The sequence below is a fragment of the Falco cherrug genome, chromosome 4, assembly GCF_023634085.1.
Source record: "Falco cherrug isolate bFalChe1 chromosome 4, bFalChe1.pri, whole genome shotgun sequence".
In the NCBI taxonomy this organism is placed as follows: Eukaryota; Metazoa; Chordata; class Aves; order Falconiformes; family Falconidae; genus Falco; species Falco cherrug.
Genome location: NC_073700.1, coordinates 48,874,614 through 48,887,587, shown reverse-complemented (window position 1 = coordinate 48,887,587; position 12,974 = coordinate 48,874,614). Strand labels below are relative to the sequence as shown.

Here is a 12,974-nt window from a genome sequence, read left to right as displayed (position 1 = left end):
CAGTGCTTGTGGACAGCCAAAACTTGGCTCTGAGGGCAATCGTTCCTGTTGCTTCTGACATGCTGAAGGATCAGAGCTCCTGTGGGGGGGGACAGTCATACCGTGTGGTCTTACTGGGTTTCCAGCTCTCTTTGGAAGATGGGTGATGGTATGCAGAAAGAAGACCCTTACCCTCCTTAGGGCTCCTCGGACTCTGTGTATTTCACAATGATCTTATGGGTCTTTTCCAACCTAAATGATTCTATGATTATCCTCATCTTAGAAGAGGAGAAAGAAGCTGGGAGTGGAGGAGAGATCAGTGACTTGGTAGGTGGTGAAAAGAGAGCAGATCATAAGCAGGACCATTAGAGCAGACAAAGCCCAGGTCTGAGGCCAGGCCACGCATAGCTGTGGAGCCACCTTAGAGGAGCAGAGCCAGCCCTGCAGCCATGCCCCCAAAAAGCCAAGGAAGTCTGTCAGCTCGTTGGGCTCCCCTCGTCTGCTGGCAGACATGGTCAGCACACCATGGGTGAAAGAGCAGGCAGAGATGAGTGGGGTCCTTGCCCCTTTCCACTGCTTCTCAAGGGTGTCTCTGGTCTCTAAGCAACAAAGGCTGGCTCTACAGAAGGGAAAGTTCAGCTCAAAATATGTCCAGACTGAATCTGGGTGTTGTCAACTATTTCTCTGCTGAACTCCTTTCCAGAGACATCTGTGCAGGTGAAGTGGGTCCTAAAGAGCTGTCAGCTATGCTTATTCTCTGGTGGAACATTCTGTGCTCTTCCCATCCATCTTCCCTATTTTTCTGTGTTTTAACAAGTCGATGAGCTAATTTCTGCGCTAGAAGGAAAAGCCTGGGTGGAAACCTTGCGTCAGAGTGCTGAAAAGAGCAGGAAGGGATGTGGCGTCATTCTTGCTGGTGCTGGACACCGGTCTGACTTCATGGAGCTGTCCATGTGTTGGAGAAGACGCTGGCTGTGCACTCTAATTCCTCTCTAAATATCAAAACCAGATTAAACAAGCTAAGTCTCATGGCATCCATAAACCTAATCTTGTGAGGGCTGCAGAGTTCTCCTGGTGCCCCAGGCAAGGGGCTCCAGGTCTGATGAGCCCAGTTACTCCCCAAAATGCACATCAAAATGAACTGAGTCCCAAGACATTCAGCCCCCGTCGAGGCTGGGGCAATGTCGCCTTATGTTTCCATGTGCTGGGTTCAATTCTGAAAGGAAAGTATGCTACTAAAGCCACACAGCCCTCCTGCTCCTTTTGGGACTGAACCAAAAATGTACCTCCCCTCCCCCTGCATTTCCCCTCGACACACCTTTCCTTCCACTGGAACATAACCCCAAATAAGATGTTGGCCTGACATTAAAGTAAAATGTATAAATATTTTTTAAAAGAGAAGAATTCCTGCCTCTCTAACAGTTTGCTCCAACTAATAGGTTTCAGATGTCTCACATACTTCATTCATTCAGCCCCATTCAGTCTCCTAGGAGCCCCCGCTGTATTTATTAAACACAGCAATTGTGGAATGTTCAGCACTTACAGAATAAAACACACCATTTTTTTTTCCAAAAGAGCGTAATTAGAAAGCTTTGTGAGTGACCTAAAACTGTCATTCTGGTTCCAATCCCAGTGCCCACTCCAGCATTCTGCAGCTGTCCCAAATGCTGTGCCACAGCTTAACCCTTGCGGGACTGTACAAGCCCCCAAGAACACTTTTTTTTTTCCTCCTTCGCAAGATCATTTTGCCGCCTTCCCGGAGCACCTCCATTTCACTGTGTTATTATTAAGCATGTACTTTCGGACACTTGGCTCTCAAATGCGTCTTGTCTCTGCAGCCTCAGTAACTCTTCCCACTGCTCGATGCAAGAGTCAAGCCCTGAAATCCTGCAGGATGCCAGTGCTAATTTCAGCAGCAAAGAGCTGGAGAACACGAGATCTTTCCTAGAGGGATTCAAATGGAAGCAGACATAATAGAAGAGCCATTTTTCATTACAATGCTGGCAGCAAGAGCAGAGGAGGATGTCTGGGCTAGAAACACTGTAGAGAGGCAAGAGATGGAGTTTGTTCCAACAAAAGTAACCTGCCAGCACTGGGTGATGGGTCAGAACGGTTTGCTGGAGTCTGGAATCATCCCAGTCCTTCTTTCAGGAGAGACACATGAAAAGCAGATCTTAAAGCCTCTGAGTCTGGGCTGCAAAGCTCTGGTGGAAGCCAGCAGCGGAGAAATGGCCTTTGCTTAAGGCCACATCCAGTTTGTGTGACCGATGCCTTTCTGTCAGGGGCTTGAGTACACTAATAGGACTTAATGGCCCCCAACCAGCCTCGCCTGGGGCCCCTGGGCCAGGAGCTCCATTTCGGCTCCGTCCTGCCTGAATTATGTCCAAGGTGAGCCTGTCCCCAGCTCTGTCACTGGTGGTCTGGACTCTGGCCACCACCTCCACCTGGGTTCTGGTGGGTGTGCACCCTGCCTGGAGAGCTGTGGTGTCCTTCTCACCTACTGCTCTCTGTACTTGAAGGAGCAGCCAACCCTCTCCCAAGAAATCTGGAGGTGCAGAGGAGGCAACTGGAATGGGCAGCGCAAGAACGAGGACATGGGAAAGCTGCTGTCTAGGAGTAAGCATGGCTGGGAGGGAGCAAAGCACTCAGGTGAGACTCACTGGACCTGGGCAGGCATCGGTAGTAAGAAGGGGGCTGTAGGCGCTGCTCTAGGAAAGGCTCATGGCTGTACAGCTTCTGGCTCTTGCTGCCGTCTCCAGACCCCGTGGGACAGAGCAGGATTTTGCCACACCATCAGCAAGGGCTGGGGATGGCAGTAAGGACAAAAGGGTTTAGGGGAGCTGCGATCTCCCCAGTCTGCAACTTGCTGTCCATAAATGTCCTTGCAGAACTGTGGAAAGTGCCCCTCTGCTGTCCTTCTTTGTGTGACTGGAGGAGCCTTCCTCGTGCCCTTCATCTCCCCTTTTACAAGCTCTGGCCACCACATACTGTGCCACTGCTGCGGGTTTTTCCCTCCTGCAGTGGCAGCAGCATCGCAGTAACAGCTGAGCCCTAAACAAACACATCATGGGAAGACTGACCTCTCCCCAAAGGTGTTATGACTCATTTTTCACCCTTTTTTGGCTGAAGAGCTCCACACCCATGCCCACATGGGAGACCCCCTAGTTCATGGGAACTGCACTGGTGTCACAGTTTCCACATTACTACCCACTTCAAAGACCCCAGAATAAGTCTTGTCCCAGACACATCCCCAGGGGAGTCATTGGTTTAGAGTCAGGATCCTTGATTATTAGTCCCACTGCAGGAGGTTATACAGGAATAGATGAATACTAGTGTGCTATAAAACGCACCGAATGCGCTGAGAGTCACTTCAGAGCAATCGTAATGCTTCATTACAGCACTCTCTATGGAAAGCACATCTGTCACAGCTCTCCACTCGGGTAGAAGGACAACTCCTTGCTCTGATCACTTCCAGGGGGTTCCCGTCTTTCCTGTATTTTCCACCACCTAATTGTACAGAAAGCAAAACACTCCCAGGACCCCCAGTTCCTGGAGTATTGCAGATGCTCTGGCTTGCTCCCTGTCCATCTACTCTGTTTTAGCACTGCCTGGTAGCATCACACCAGCCCTTCATTTCCCCTCAGCCAGTCTCCTTCACATCATCTTGGAGTGTTCCTTTTCCTAAATTTCATACAACTGTAAATCAGATCCCACCTGGCCACAACTTGCAGTCAATATAAAGCAATTAGCAATCAGATTAATTCTCTAGTGCATTCAGACCCCTCCAGAGGCACTCATTTCTACTTACAGAGTGTCCATCCACACCCAGGTGCCTAGCTAAGACTGGGATATCTCATGTGTCACTGACCTGGGAACTCCAGAACTAGACAAGGGAGTAAAGGGAATTTCCAGGATGCCGCAGGAATTTCCAGGACAGTTTTCTCATCAAACTTTCCATGTCAAAATTCCCAGCTTGCTTGGAAACGTCTTTTGGGGCTTCAGGTACAAGGTGAGAGTGTGAAGACTGCCGTTTTGAGCCCCTGTGGGCAAAGGGTACCTCTTTCCTTCTTCTCAGGGGCTCCTCGTATCTGTTGTCCTGGCCGGGCTCCCATTTCCCCGAGCTGGGAACATCTCTTTGCGTGAGCAGTGCCCATTTACCAGGGGTTGGACTGGATCACCTTTAAAGATCCCTTCCAACCCAAACTATTCTATGATTCTACCAACAGTTCTACTTTGCCAGTCCTACAGGGACCTTGTCAAGCTGTGTGGCTGCCTCCCTCCCTTCTCCTGGCAAAAGAACTCCTGAACAGCAGGGTGAGGGAATGGATGCAAGGGACAGTACAACAGTGTCACAGGGGAAGGGTGTTCCTGGGGGTTCCCTTGGAAAGCGATGAGATTTGGACGCTCCCAGGGCTCATTCAGGGCTCAACATCCCTGAAAAGCCTCCTCAAGAACCTTCTACACAGCAGGAAACACTGGAAGGTGGAGAACCTGGAAGACCATTTGGGGCACTGGCTGTGCCAGGCTCCCTCCCCTTCCTTCTGTGACTGACCGAGGAAAAGCAGCAGTAACCAGGGGCCAGTGCTGAATGCAAGGAAATGTGGCCGAGCCATTTCTGACTGTCACATGGGTGTGATGCTGATTATCCTGCTTGACTGAAAAGCTTTTACTCCATCATGCTTTCAGACATGAACAAAGTTCTTCCCAGGAAGGGTGTGGCCATCAATTGATCACAGTCTAGCCTCTGTCTATTCCCTCCAAGAACCATGGCAGCCCCGGGGAAGTATACAAGGAGTTCCTTATATACTTCCTTCCCTCAAAACTCAAGCCGGTGATGCTGCTGGGATACCAGCACAGGTATCTCATAGCCACATCCCAGGCAGGTTTTAGACAGGTTTTTCACAGTGCTGTCTACGGAGAAGGTTCCTTTGAAGACCAAGTCACACAAACCCCAACATGGAGCACAACCCCAGTTAATCAGATAGTTAAAATGGCAGAAACACAACTGGAAAATATGCTGCATTGAAAGGCCAGTATATTCAAATTCCTTCTCCCTAATTACATGTGATTGCTTTTTGGCAAATGCTCAAACTGCCAGAGCAGTGAGGTTTTACAAACATTCACATAGGCATTAGATCATTGTTTGAATGAGTTATTGGCAGCCCAAATCTGAAGTAAAAACATAGTTTAAAGAAGACCATATTGAACAGGGTGAAGCTGTCTGTTTTCAAGTCTCCTGATTGTCTCCGGACACCCAAGATCCCCTCTAGCTTCATGTCACTCACACCACAGCAGCATTCACAGGTACAGATGTCATGCTTTTGTGGTGTTCTGACACAGACTCATCACTCACACAAACAACAGGCCATGGGGGGATTCCTTTGCCTTACTGTAGAGTGGAAATGGCAGGTTTAAAATTTATGTGGTGTTCAGGGAGGACGCCATGAGCACCCAAAACCTGAGATGGCTCAGAGTGCAAGCAGCTACAGACAGCGACTGTAAGCCCACACCGACATACACTGGTGATCTTCACTGATCTGCCCATACACGCTTGCATGATACCAGTGGTATGACCATATTAACACTTCAGTTTTCTCCATATTACTAAATATAATAGTGCACATGTCCTCCAGCATCACTCACCACTTTGAGGAGGAAGATGGTGCCTTATAGGAAACATCACTGAAAGCAAATGTCATTGCTGGGAAAACAGATTTCTCTGTACCAGACCTTTCCACATCCAAACATTGCCACACATTTGGAAAAAGGCCTTTCCCCTCTGTATTTTAATAGCCATTTTGCTCCAGCGAAATACATCCTTGCCTCTGCTGGAACAGTTTGACAACAAGGGACCAAGGATCTGAGCTCTGGAGCACTATGCCATCCTCTAGCAAAACCTTTCAGAAAAAGCAGGTGGTAACTCAGCCCCATGGCAAAGGACAAATGGGAACTAACGCAGAATCCACTGGTCCCTCAGGTCAGTACCAGTGCCTGGAGAAAGCCACCTGAGGCAAGAGGATGGAGGACCCACAAAAGAAGGAGACTGCAGACCCAGCGGACCAGACTGCACAGGGTGAGCTGACATTGTACCAGAGCCACACCACAACATCCCTGTAGCACAAGGCCTGGGCTTGAGCCTTTCTGTCCAGCCTGTTCCACTACCAGTGCCTGCTGCCAGCTGCTGCCATCAGGGAGTCCCTGCACCACTGAGGAAGAATTAATGCTGGTTGTAGGGATGAGTCTGTCCTCCACAACACTCAGGTGGTGCAGAGCTTGAGGAGAGCCTCTGGCAGCTTGGCTAGTGGATAGAAACACTGAGCTCTGGCAGCCAACCAGCCTGGAGTACTGCATGGCATGGCTTCCACCCCAGAGGCCCTTGCAGGACACCCTTGCCTTACATGTGCTTCCTAAATTAGACCTCCTGAGGCCAACGTTGGCTTTTTAAGAGGGAGGTGAGCTTGTTAGTAACCAACGTTATCCATTAAACATGAATCAGCAGCTTTTATTAGACTTAGAAGTGCTGTAAAAGGAGAAGAGGGAGGGTACAACATCATGAACCTACTCGCCTCCCCAGTGGAGCCCCTCTGCCTGGCACAGAGGGGTTTTCAGTCAGGCATTCTTGCAGGTTACTGTAATTGTTAAGTCACCTAATGCTGCTAAGTTACAGAAAGCCCCAGACTAAACACAGGAGCCTTGTGAAGGTGCAAGAAGATAGAGACAAGGTTTGTAAAGGGCAGCTCCCCAGCAGGCCCCTTCTCCTGAGGCCAAAGAGAAAGAAAAACCCAAGCTGGAATGGATCTATCTGAGGACTGCCAAGCTCTCCACCCAGGAAAGTCAGGGTATGCAGGCTCCTTTCTTACCAAATCATTTTAGCCACACACTCCCTGCCTGCCACCAGCTGTGCTGCTGGCACACAAAATGCCAGCTAAATCACATCATGACACAGGAGTGAAAAAGCACGTGCACTGTCACTGTGACCCTAGTGATTCCCTTCATGCAGATCCCTTCCACAACATGCTCAGAGATCACCTATACCTGCTGGAGAAGGACCTCATGAAACTTTGGTCCATGGTTTCATTGACTAAGAGGGCTGGTCTTGTAGTTGCATATGTTCTCATGTCCCAGGAGCTACCATTCCAGCTACGGAGATACCATAACCAAGCACACTCCGATTGCCTCAGGTCGCTGTCTTGTAGTCCAAAGACTCAGCTTCCATAAGGAGATTAATCAAGTGGTGTATTTCAGTTACAGAGAAAACTGCAGAAATAGAATCTGAATGTAAATGATGGAGAAACATCTGTGAAAGTTTTGAGAGCTGCCAGGCAACAATAAAAACTGCCCTGCCAAGGACATTTTTTAATCAGAATCCAAATTCAAAGATTTCTTATTAAGAAGGTATGAAGAGAAAACAAACAAAAACTACACATGATGTTCAGACGACAGGAACCATCCTGCAAAAGCCCTCATTGATTTCCCATCATATTTTAGAAAGAATGTGGAATTTATGCGGCTTTAAACTGATTTTAGAATGCAAACCTTGCATTGCATTGCAAGCAATGGCTTTAAGATCTCAATCAACAAAAAGCTTAAAGATATTTCTGAATATTAACTAGTTCCACTCCAGCATCCTATGAGGTATCAGTTATTACTGCCACCCTAAATATACAGAAATTTTGCAGCAAAGCTGATGTCCTTCCTAAGGTCATACACTGATGCAGGTGATGGAGCCAGGAAGAAAAATAATTGGTCGGGGCTTTTAAATAGAAAGCAACTCTGCCTCCCTCAAATAAGTAATGTAAATAATTTTTTTCTTGCTCAAACAGCAGAACCTACAAAATGCAAAGAAAATCAGGTGGACTTTTGTCCCCATACATATAACCAATTTTTTTCATTGCCAGACCTTGTAAACATGCATTCCTAACCTACACGCATTACTGACCTGCTAGTTGCTCTAAACTGCACAGATTTCCCATGTCAGAGACCCAATCTGACTCCATATACCACAATATTAGCTCAAAGGCTGGCTGGCTTACACAATTGCACCAGGAAAACCCAGGAGTTCAGCCCCGTCAGTTTGGAGTCTCTTTTAGCGCGTTTTAGATCACCGAATGGACACACAATGGCCAATTGTCAGCGTGAGGCCAAAGGGAGCTGACATTTTCCCAGAGAAAAATGCCTTTGCTGTGTTTGGAAGGTTACACAGCTGTAAGTCAGACACAGAAGGAGCTGAAACCCTGGAGGGATTATTGCCTCAAACACACATGTCCTATGGAAGGAAACTCTCCTGTGGACTGACATACCATTAACTCCTGCTGGTGGGAGCCCACTCCTATGGCTGGACATCCTTTACAGCCGCAAACTGCTGGTTGCTTGTCCTGCAGATAACTCTCGTCTCATCTCTGACCTAGTGACTTGGCCTGGCTTATATTTATTTTCTCATTTTATAAGAAACAGGCTCTTCTCTGAACTCATTATTGGTGGGAATACTGGCGTGGTGTGAGGCTGAGACCCACACTGTACAATATCAAATACTAGAGCGGGAGAACTGGGACTTGGTCTATTTTCCTGGGAAAAATCTCTGCTCTACGTGCTCCCAATCGTGCCATCAGCTGGAGCAAGACGGAACTTCACTGCATGAGCTGAACGAGCCCTTTCCCAAAACGCCCTTGAAGGGCAGGTAGCACTGCCCGGGCCCAGGCAAAGCCCGGGGAAGGCTGGGGCTCTCCGAGGGGCAGAGGGACACTGCCCGGGCCCCTCCGAAGGGTGGTGAAGGTGCCGAGGAAATCTGGAGGGCAGCAGGGTCCTGGCAAGCCTGGCAACGGCCCCGGTGCTCTCTGGAGGGCAGCAGGACCCTGTGAGAAGCCTGGCAAAGCCCAATGCATCACAGCACAGTCGGGGTGGGAAGGGACCGGCGGAGCCCACCCAGCCCAACCCCTGCTCCAGCAGGGTCCCCCAGCGCAGGCTGCACAGAGCTGCGTCCAGGCGGGTTGTGAATGTCCCCAGAGAAGGAGACGCCACAGCCTCTCCCGGCAGCCTGTCACGGTGCTCCATCACCCTCAGGGTAAAGAGGTTCTTCCTCATATTCAGGTGGAACTTCTTGTGCTGCACTTTGTGCCCGTTGCCCCTTGTCCTGCCACTGGGCACCACCAAGAAGAGCCTGGCCCCGGCCTCTTGGCACTCGCCCTTAAGGCATCTGTAGGCATTAACAAGGTCCCCTCTCAGTCTCCTCTTCTGCAGCTGAGCAGCCCCAGCTCCCTCAGCCTTTCCTCCTCAGGGAGATGCTCCAGCACCCTCATCATCTTCACAGCCTCTGCCAGTAGTTCCCAGTCTCTCTGGAACTGGGCAGCCCAGCACTGGACACAGCACTCCCAATGCAGCCTCACCAGGGCAGAGCAGAGGGGCAGGATCACCCCCCTCAACCTGCTGGCCTCGCTCCTCCTCATGCACCCCAGGATGTCTCAAGGAACAGCAGGTGACAGCAGGGCCAAGCCTGCGCCTTTGCAAAGGCAAGTGAAGTCTCGGTGCTCTCTGGAGGGCAGCAGGGCCCTGCCCGGGCCCCAGGAAAGCCTGGATAAAGCCCTAAGGCATCCTGGAGGCAGCAGAGCTCTGCCTGGGCCCTGGCAATGCCTGGCCAAGAGCTCTGAGGACTCCGGAGAGAAGCACAGCTCCTTGTGGGCCCTGGCAAAGCCTGGCGAAAGCCCCAGGGCTCTCTGGAGGGCAGGAGAGCCCTGTCCTCGCTTTGGCTAAACACAAGGACCCAGGGAATTCTGAAGCAGGGCTCCTTGCAGGTACCAGCACAGCCCAGTAAAGGCCCTGGGGCTCACTGGAGGGAAACAGAGCCATGCCTGTGCCCTGCCAAAGCCCGGTACAAGCCCTGGGCAACATGGGACACCAGCACGGCCTCTTGAGCATCCAGGAAAAGGGCTGCGCTGGGGGGAGGCTGCCTGCAGGGCTCTGCCGCCTCATCTGCACCCTCATGTGTCCCACAGCCTCACCAGAGCCCAGGTCGCACACAGAGCCCAGCCAGGGCCTCCCACGCAGCAGTGGGCAGGACCAAAGCCCTCACCTGCCCTGGCTGGGGGAGCTCGGAGCTCAGGGTGGGGTCTGAGCCCACCACCGGGCAAGAGACGGAGTGGTCAGCCGAGGGAACACAGGGCACCAAAACTGCACCCAGGGACAAAATGGAAGACTTGGGAGGGGCTCTGAGGGAACAAGAGGGCTCTAAAGGGTTAAAAGATGGCTGTGGGGCACCAAGGAGGCACTCGACAGGCCCTGTGAGGCAAGGAGGAAGGTCCTGAGGGGGGCAGAGAGGAAAAGGCTCATAGAAAAAACGGAAGGCCTCGGGAGGGAATCTGAGAGGACGAGAGCCGTCCAGAGGGGGTTATGGCAAAGACTACGCGGGCCCGCGCAGCCCAGCGCAGTGCGGCCGCCGCCCGCGCACAGGGCCCCGCTCTGCGCATGCGCGCCCCCTCCCGCCCGCGCGCCAGCCCCACCCCGCCGGAGGGCGCGGAGCGCCGGCTGCCAGCCCGCGTGCGAGCGGCGGGAAGCGGCGGCAGCACGAGCCTGGCCATGCGCATGTGCGAGCAGCGCCGCCTGGCGGCGGCCACCTGTAAGGACCCCCGGCGCTGTGGTCTGCAAGTGTCCTGCTGCCCCACAGACCCCCGGCGCTGGGGTCTGCAAGTGTCCTGCTGCCCCACAGACCCCCGGGGCTGGGGTCTGCAAGTGTCCTGCTGCCTCCACAGACCCCCGGGGCTGGGGTCTGCAAGTGTCCTGCTGCCCCACAGACCCCCGGGGCTGGGGTCTGCAAGTGTCCTGCTGCCCCACAGACCCCCGGGGCTGGGGTCTGCAAGTGTCCTGCTGCCTCCACAGACCCCCGGGGCTGGGGTCTGCAAGTGTCCTGCTGCCTTCAGAAACCCCCAGGGCTGGGGTCTGCAAGTGTCCTGCTGCCCCACAGACCCCCAGGGCTGGGGTCTGCAAGTGTCCTGCTGCCCCACAGACCCCCGGGGCTGGGGCCAGGCTCAGCTCAGGTCCAGGCAAAGCCACTGTGCCCTCCAGTGCTCCCTGGTTTGAAGGGGAGCGGGCAGGGCCCTGCTGCCCTCCACAGCGCCCTGGGGATGTTTTGCCAGGGATTGTTTCCTCCTTTTCCCTCTCCTTCTGCATCATCTTCTCCTTTTCCTCCAGGAATTTCTCTGCTTACAAGATGTCGTCGAGAACTATGGAAAATGCATGACAGCAATGTCATTGTATTGCGAAATTCAGCTCTGGCCATCCCACCGCCACTTCTGTAGCTCCAGGTGGACATCTCCCAATTTCACCCACATCCCAGGGCAGACCCACACCCACGCCCCTTCATTCTCCTCCAGCTGCTGCTGCTGCTGCTCCCTGCCCATGGGTGGGTGAGACACCTTTTAGCACCATGAATTGCTACAAAAAGGGACGAGACACCAAACCCCCCAGGCTCAGGCTTTGCTAGGACACCCCCTTCCCACTAGGTACTGACAGATCCCAGTGCTCAGCAGAGATCCTGCAGCTCCCTGCAAAACAGCAAATACTTCACCTTGAAAGTGACCTCTGCCAGGCGCCACCGAAGGCAGAAGATGGGAGGTCCCAAGTATGTCTCGTTCCAAGCAGTCTCCTTACGGCCATTTCTTATGCCTAGAGGTGTATTCACCACGCATCTTGCACCTAGAAAGAAGTCCGTAACACATCAAAAGAAAAGAACAAACAGACCAATAAAAGTCCAAGTGATTTTTGGGCCGTGTGAGCCCAGGTTCTGAGCAATGGTTCTTCTCTCCTTTGGAGATTCAGTACCTACTCTTCAAACAAACCCAAAATCACCCACAGCATCACCTCCCCCTCCCTCACCCTTTTTCTTCTGGTCTGTGTGACCTCTAATGGCTGCCGGCAGCAGCTCCCCTGCAGCATACGGAGACTAAATGATTCCCAAGCAACCTCTCCTCCCCTACAGCCACTTCTTTCTGACCAGCACAGCTCCTCTTACCGCAGGCTGAACAGGGCCAGGGCCATCACCTGCACCACGAACTGCTGGTGCTTGAGGAGTTTCAGTTTGTGGCTTAGCAGGGCCGAAGTCTGGTAGAGAGTGTTTCTGCAGGGATGGGGCAGGGACCTGTATGTACCAGAGGAGTGTGAAGCGTGTCAGTGAGGCTCCCGCTTGCCTTTCCAGCCTGAGGCAGCAGTTCCACCCAGCAGGAGCCAGCGTGCCCCAGCCAGCCCAGTACCCCAGCCAGCCCGGTACGCTTCCAGGGGCCCAGCACGCTGCGGGCACTGCCTGTCTGGCCCAGGCAGCGGCCTCTGCCTGCCTCCTGCCCTTAGCCCGAGCCCCCCCCAGCCCTCGCATCACTTTCAAGACCTAACCTGCTTGCCCAGGCAGCCCCTGCCAGGCACCCCGCAGCCCACGATCGGCCTGAGGCTCCCCACACCCCTCAACCACCCTCCCGCCCTCGGACTCCCCCTCAAGGCCCACCTCAGCCTGGGGACCCCCCAGAGCCACCGGGTACGCCTCCAACCTGGGAAGCGCTGAAGACTCCCCCAGCCTAGGGTCCCCTCCACGGTGATCTGGGACCCCGCGGGACCCCCGCCCTCCGTACCCGCCCCGCAGCGACCAGAGTACCCTGGTCATCACACCCAACACCTCCCGCTCCGACATGGCGGCACAGCCCCCTCAGCCGCGACCCGCCACTTCCGGCAGGCAGCCCCGCCCTCCTGCGCCGCTCATTGGTAAGACGGGCCGCGGCCCGGCGGATCCTCGCCTCTCACTGGCTGTCTCTGCCGTCCGTCAGGGAGCCGTGCCGCCGTCGAGGGCCCGCCCGTGGTGACAGGTGGTTCCGGGGCGAGGGCCGGGCCCTGCTTGGAACCCCCTGGGGTCGCCCTGGAACCCTGGAGAGCGGCCACGGGAACCACGCAGGCCTGGGGGGGGGGGGCAGGCTGGGCCATGGCAGGGTCACAGGGACCAGCTGAGGCTACAGAGACCAGCC

General features: G+C 53.5%; 1 protein-coding gene across 5 annotated transcripts; it reads right to left on the bottom strand.

Annotated features, from left to right (window-relative positions):
* Nucleotides 1-6,473: 6,473 nt before the first annotated feature.
* On the bottom strand, nt 6,474-12,651 carry LOC114015167 (collagen alpha-1(I) chain-like). Of its 5 annotated transcripts, none has more exons than XM_055710076.1 (3): nt 12,588-12,651; nt 11,537-12,106; nt 6,474-11,192 (listed from the first exon to the last, which is right to left on the bottom strand). In XM_055710076.1, exon 3 carries the CDS (start codon nt 11,140-11,142, stop codon nt 10,201-10,203), a length of 942 nt encoding a protein of 313 aa, XP_055566051.1. In that variant the 5' UTR covers nt 11,143-11,192; nt 11,537-12,106; nt 12,588-12,651; the 3' UTR covers nt 6,474-10,200. The 5 variants fall into 5 exon arrangements, with proteins under 5 accessions (XP_055566051.1, XP_055566050.1, XP_055566049.1 ...); XM_055710075.1 differs by having other exon boundaries at nt 12,611-12,651; XM_055710074.1 differs by lacking the exon at nt 12,588-12,651 and adding an exon at nt 12,464-12,578.
* Nucleotides 12,652-12,974: the final 323 nt, after the last annotated feature.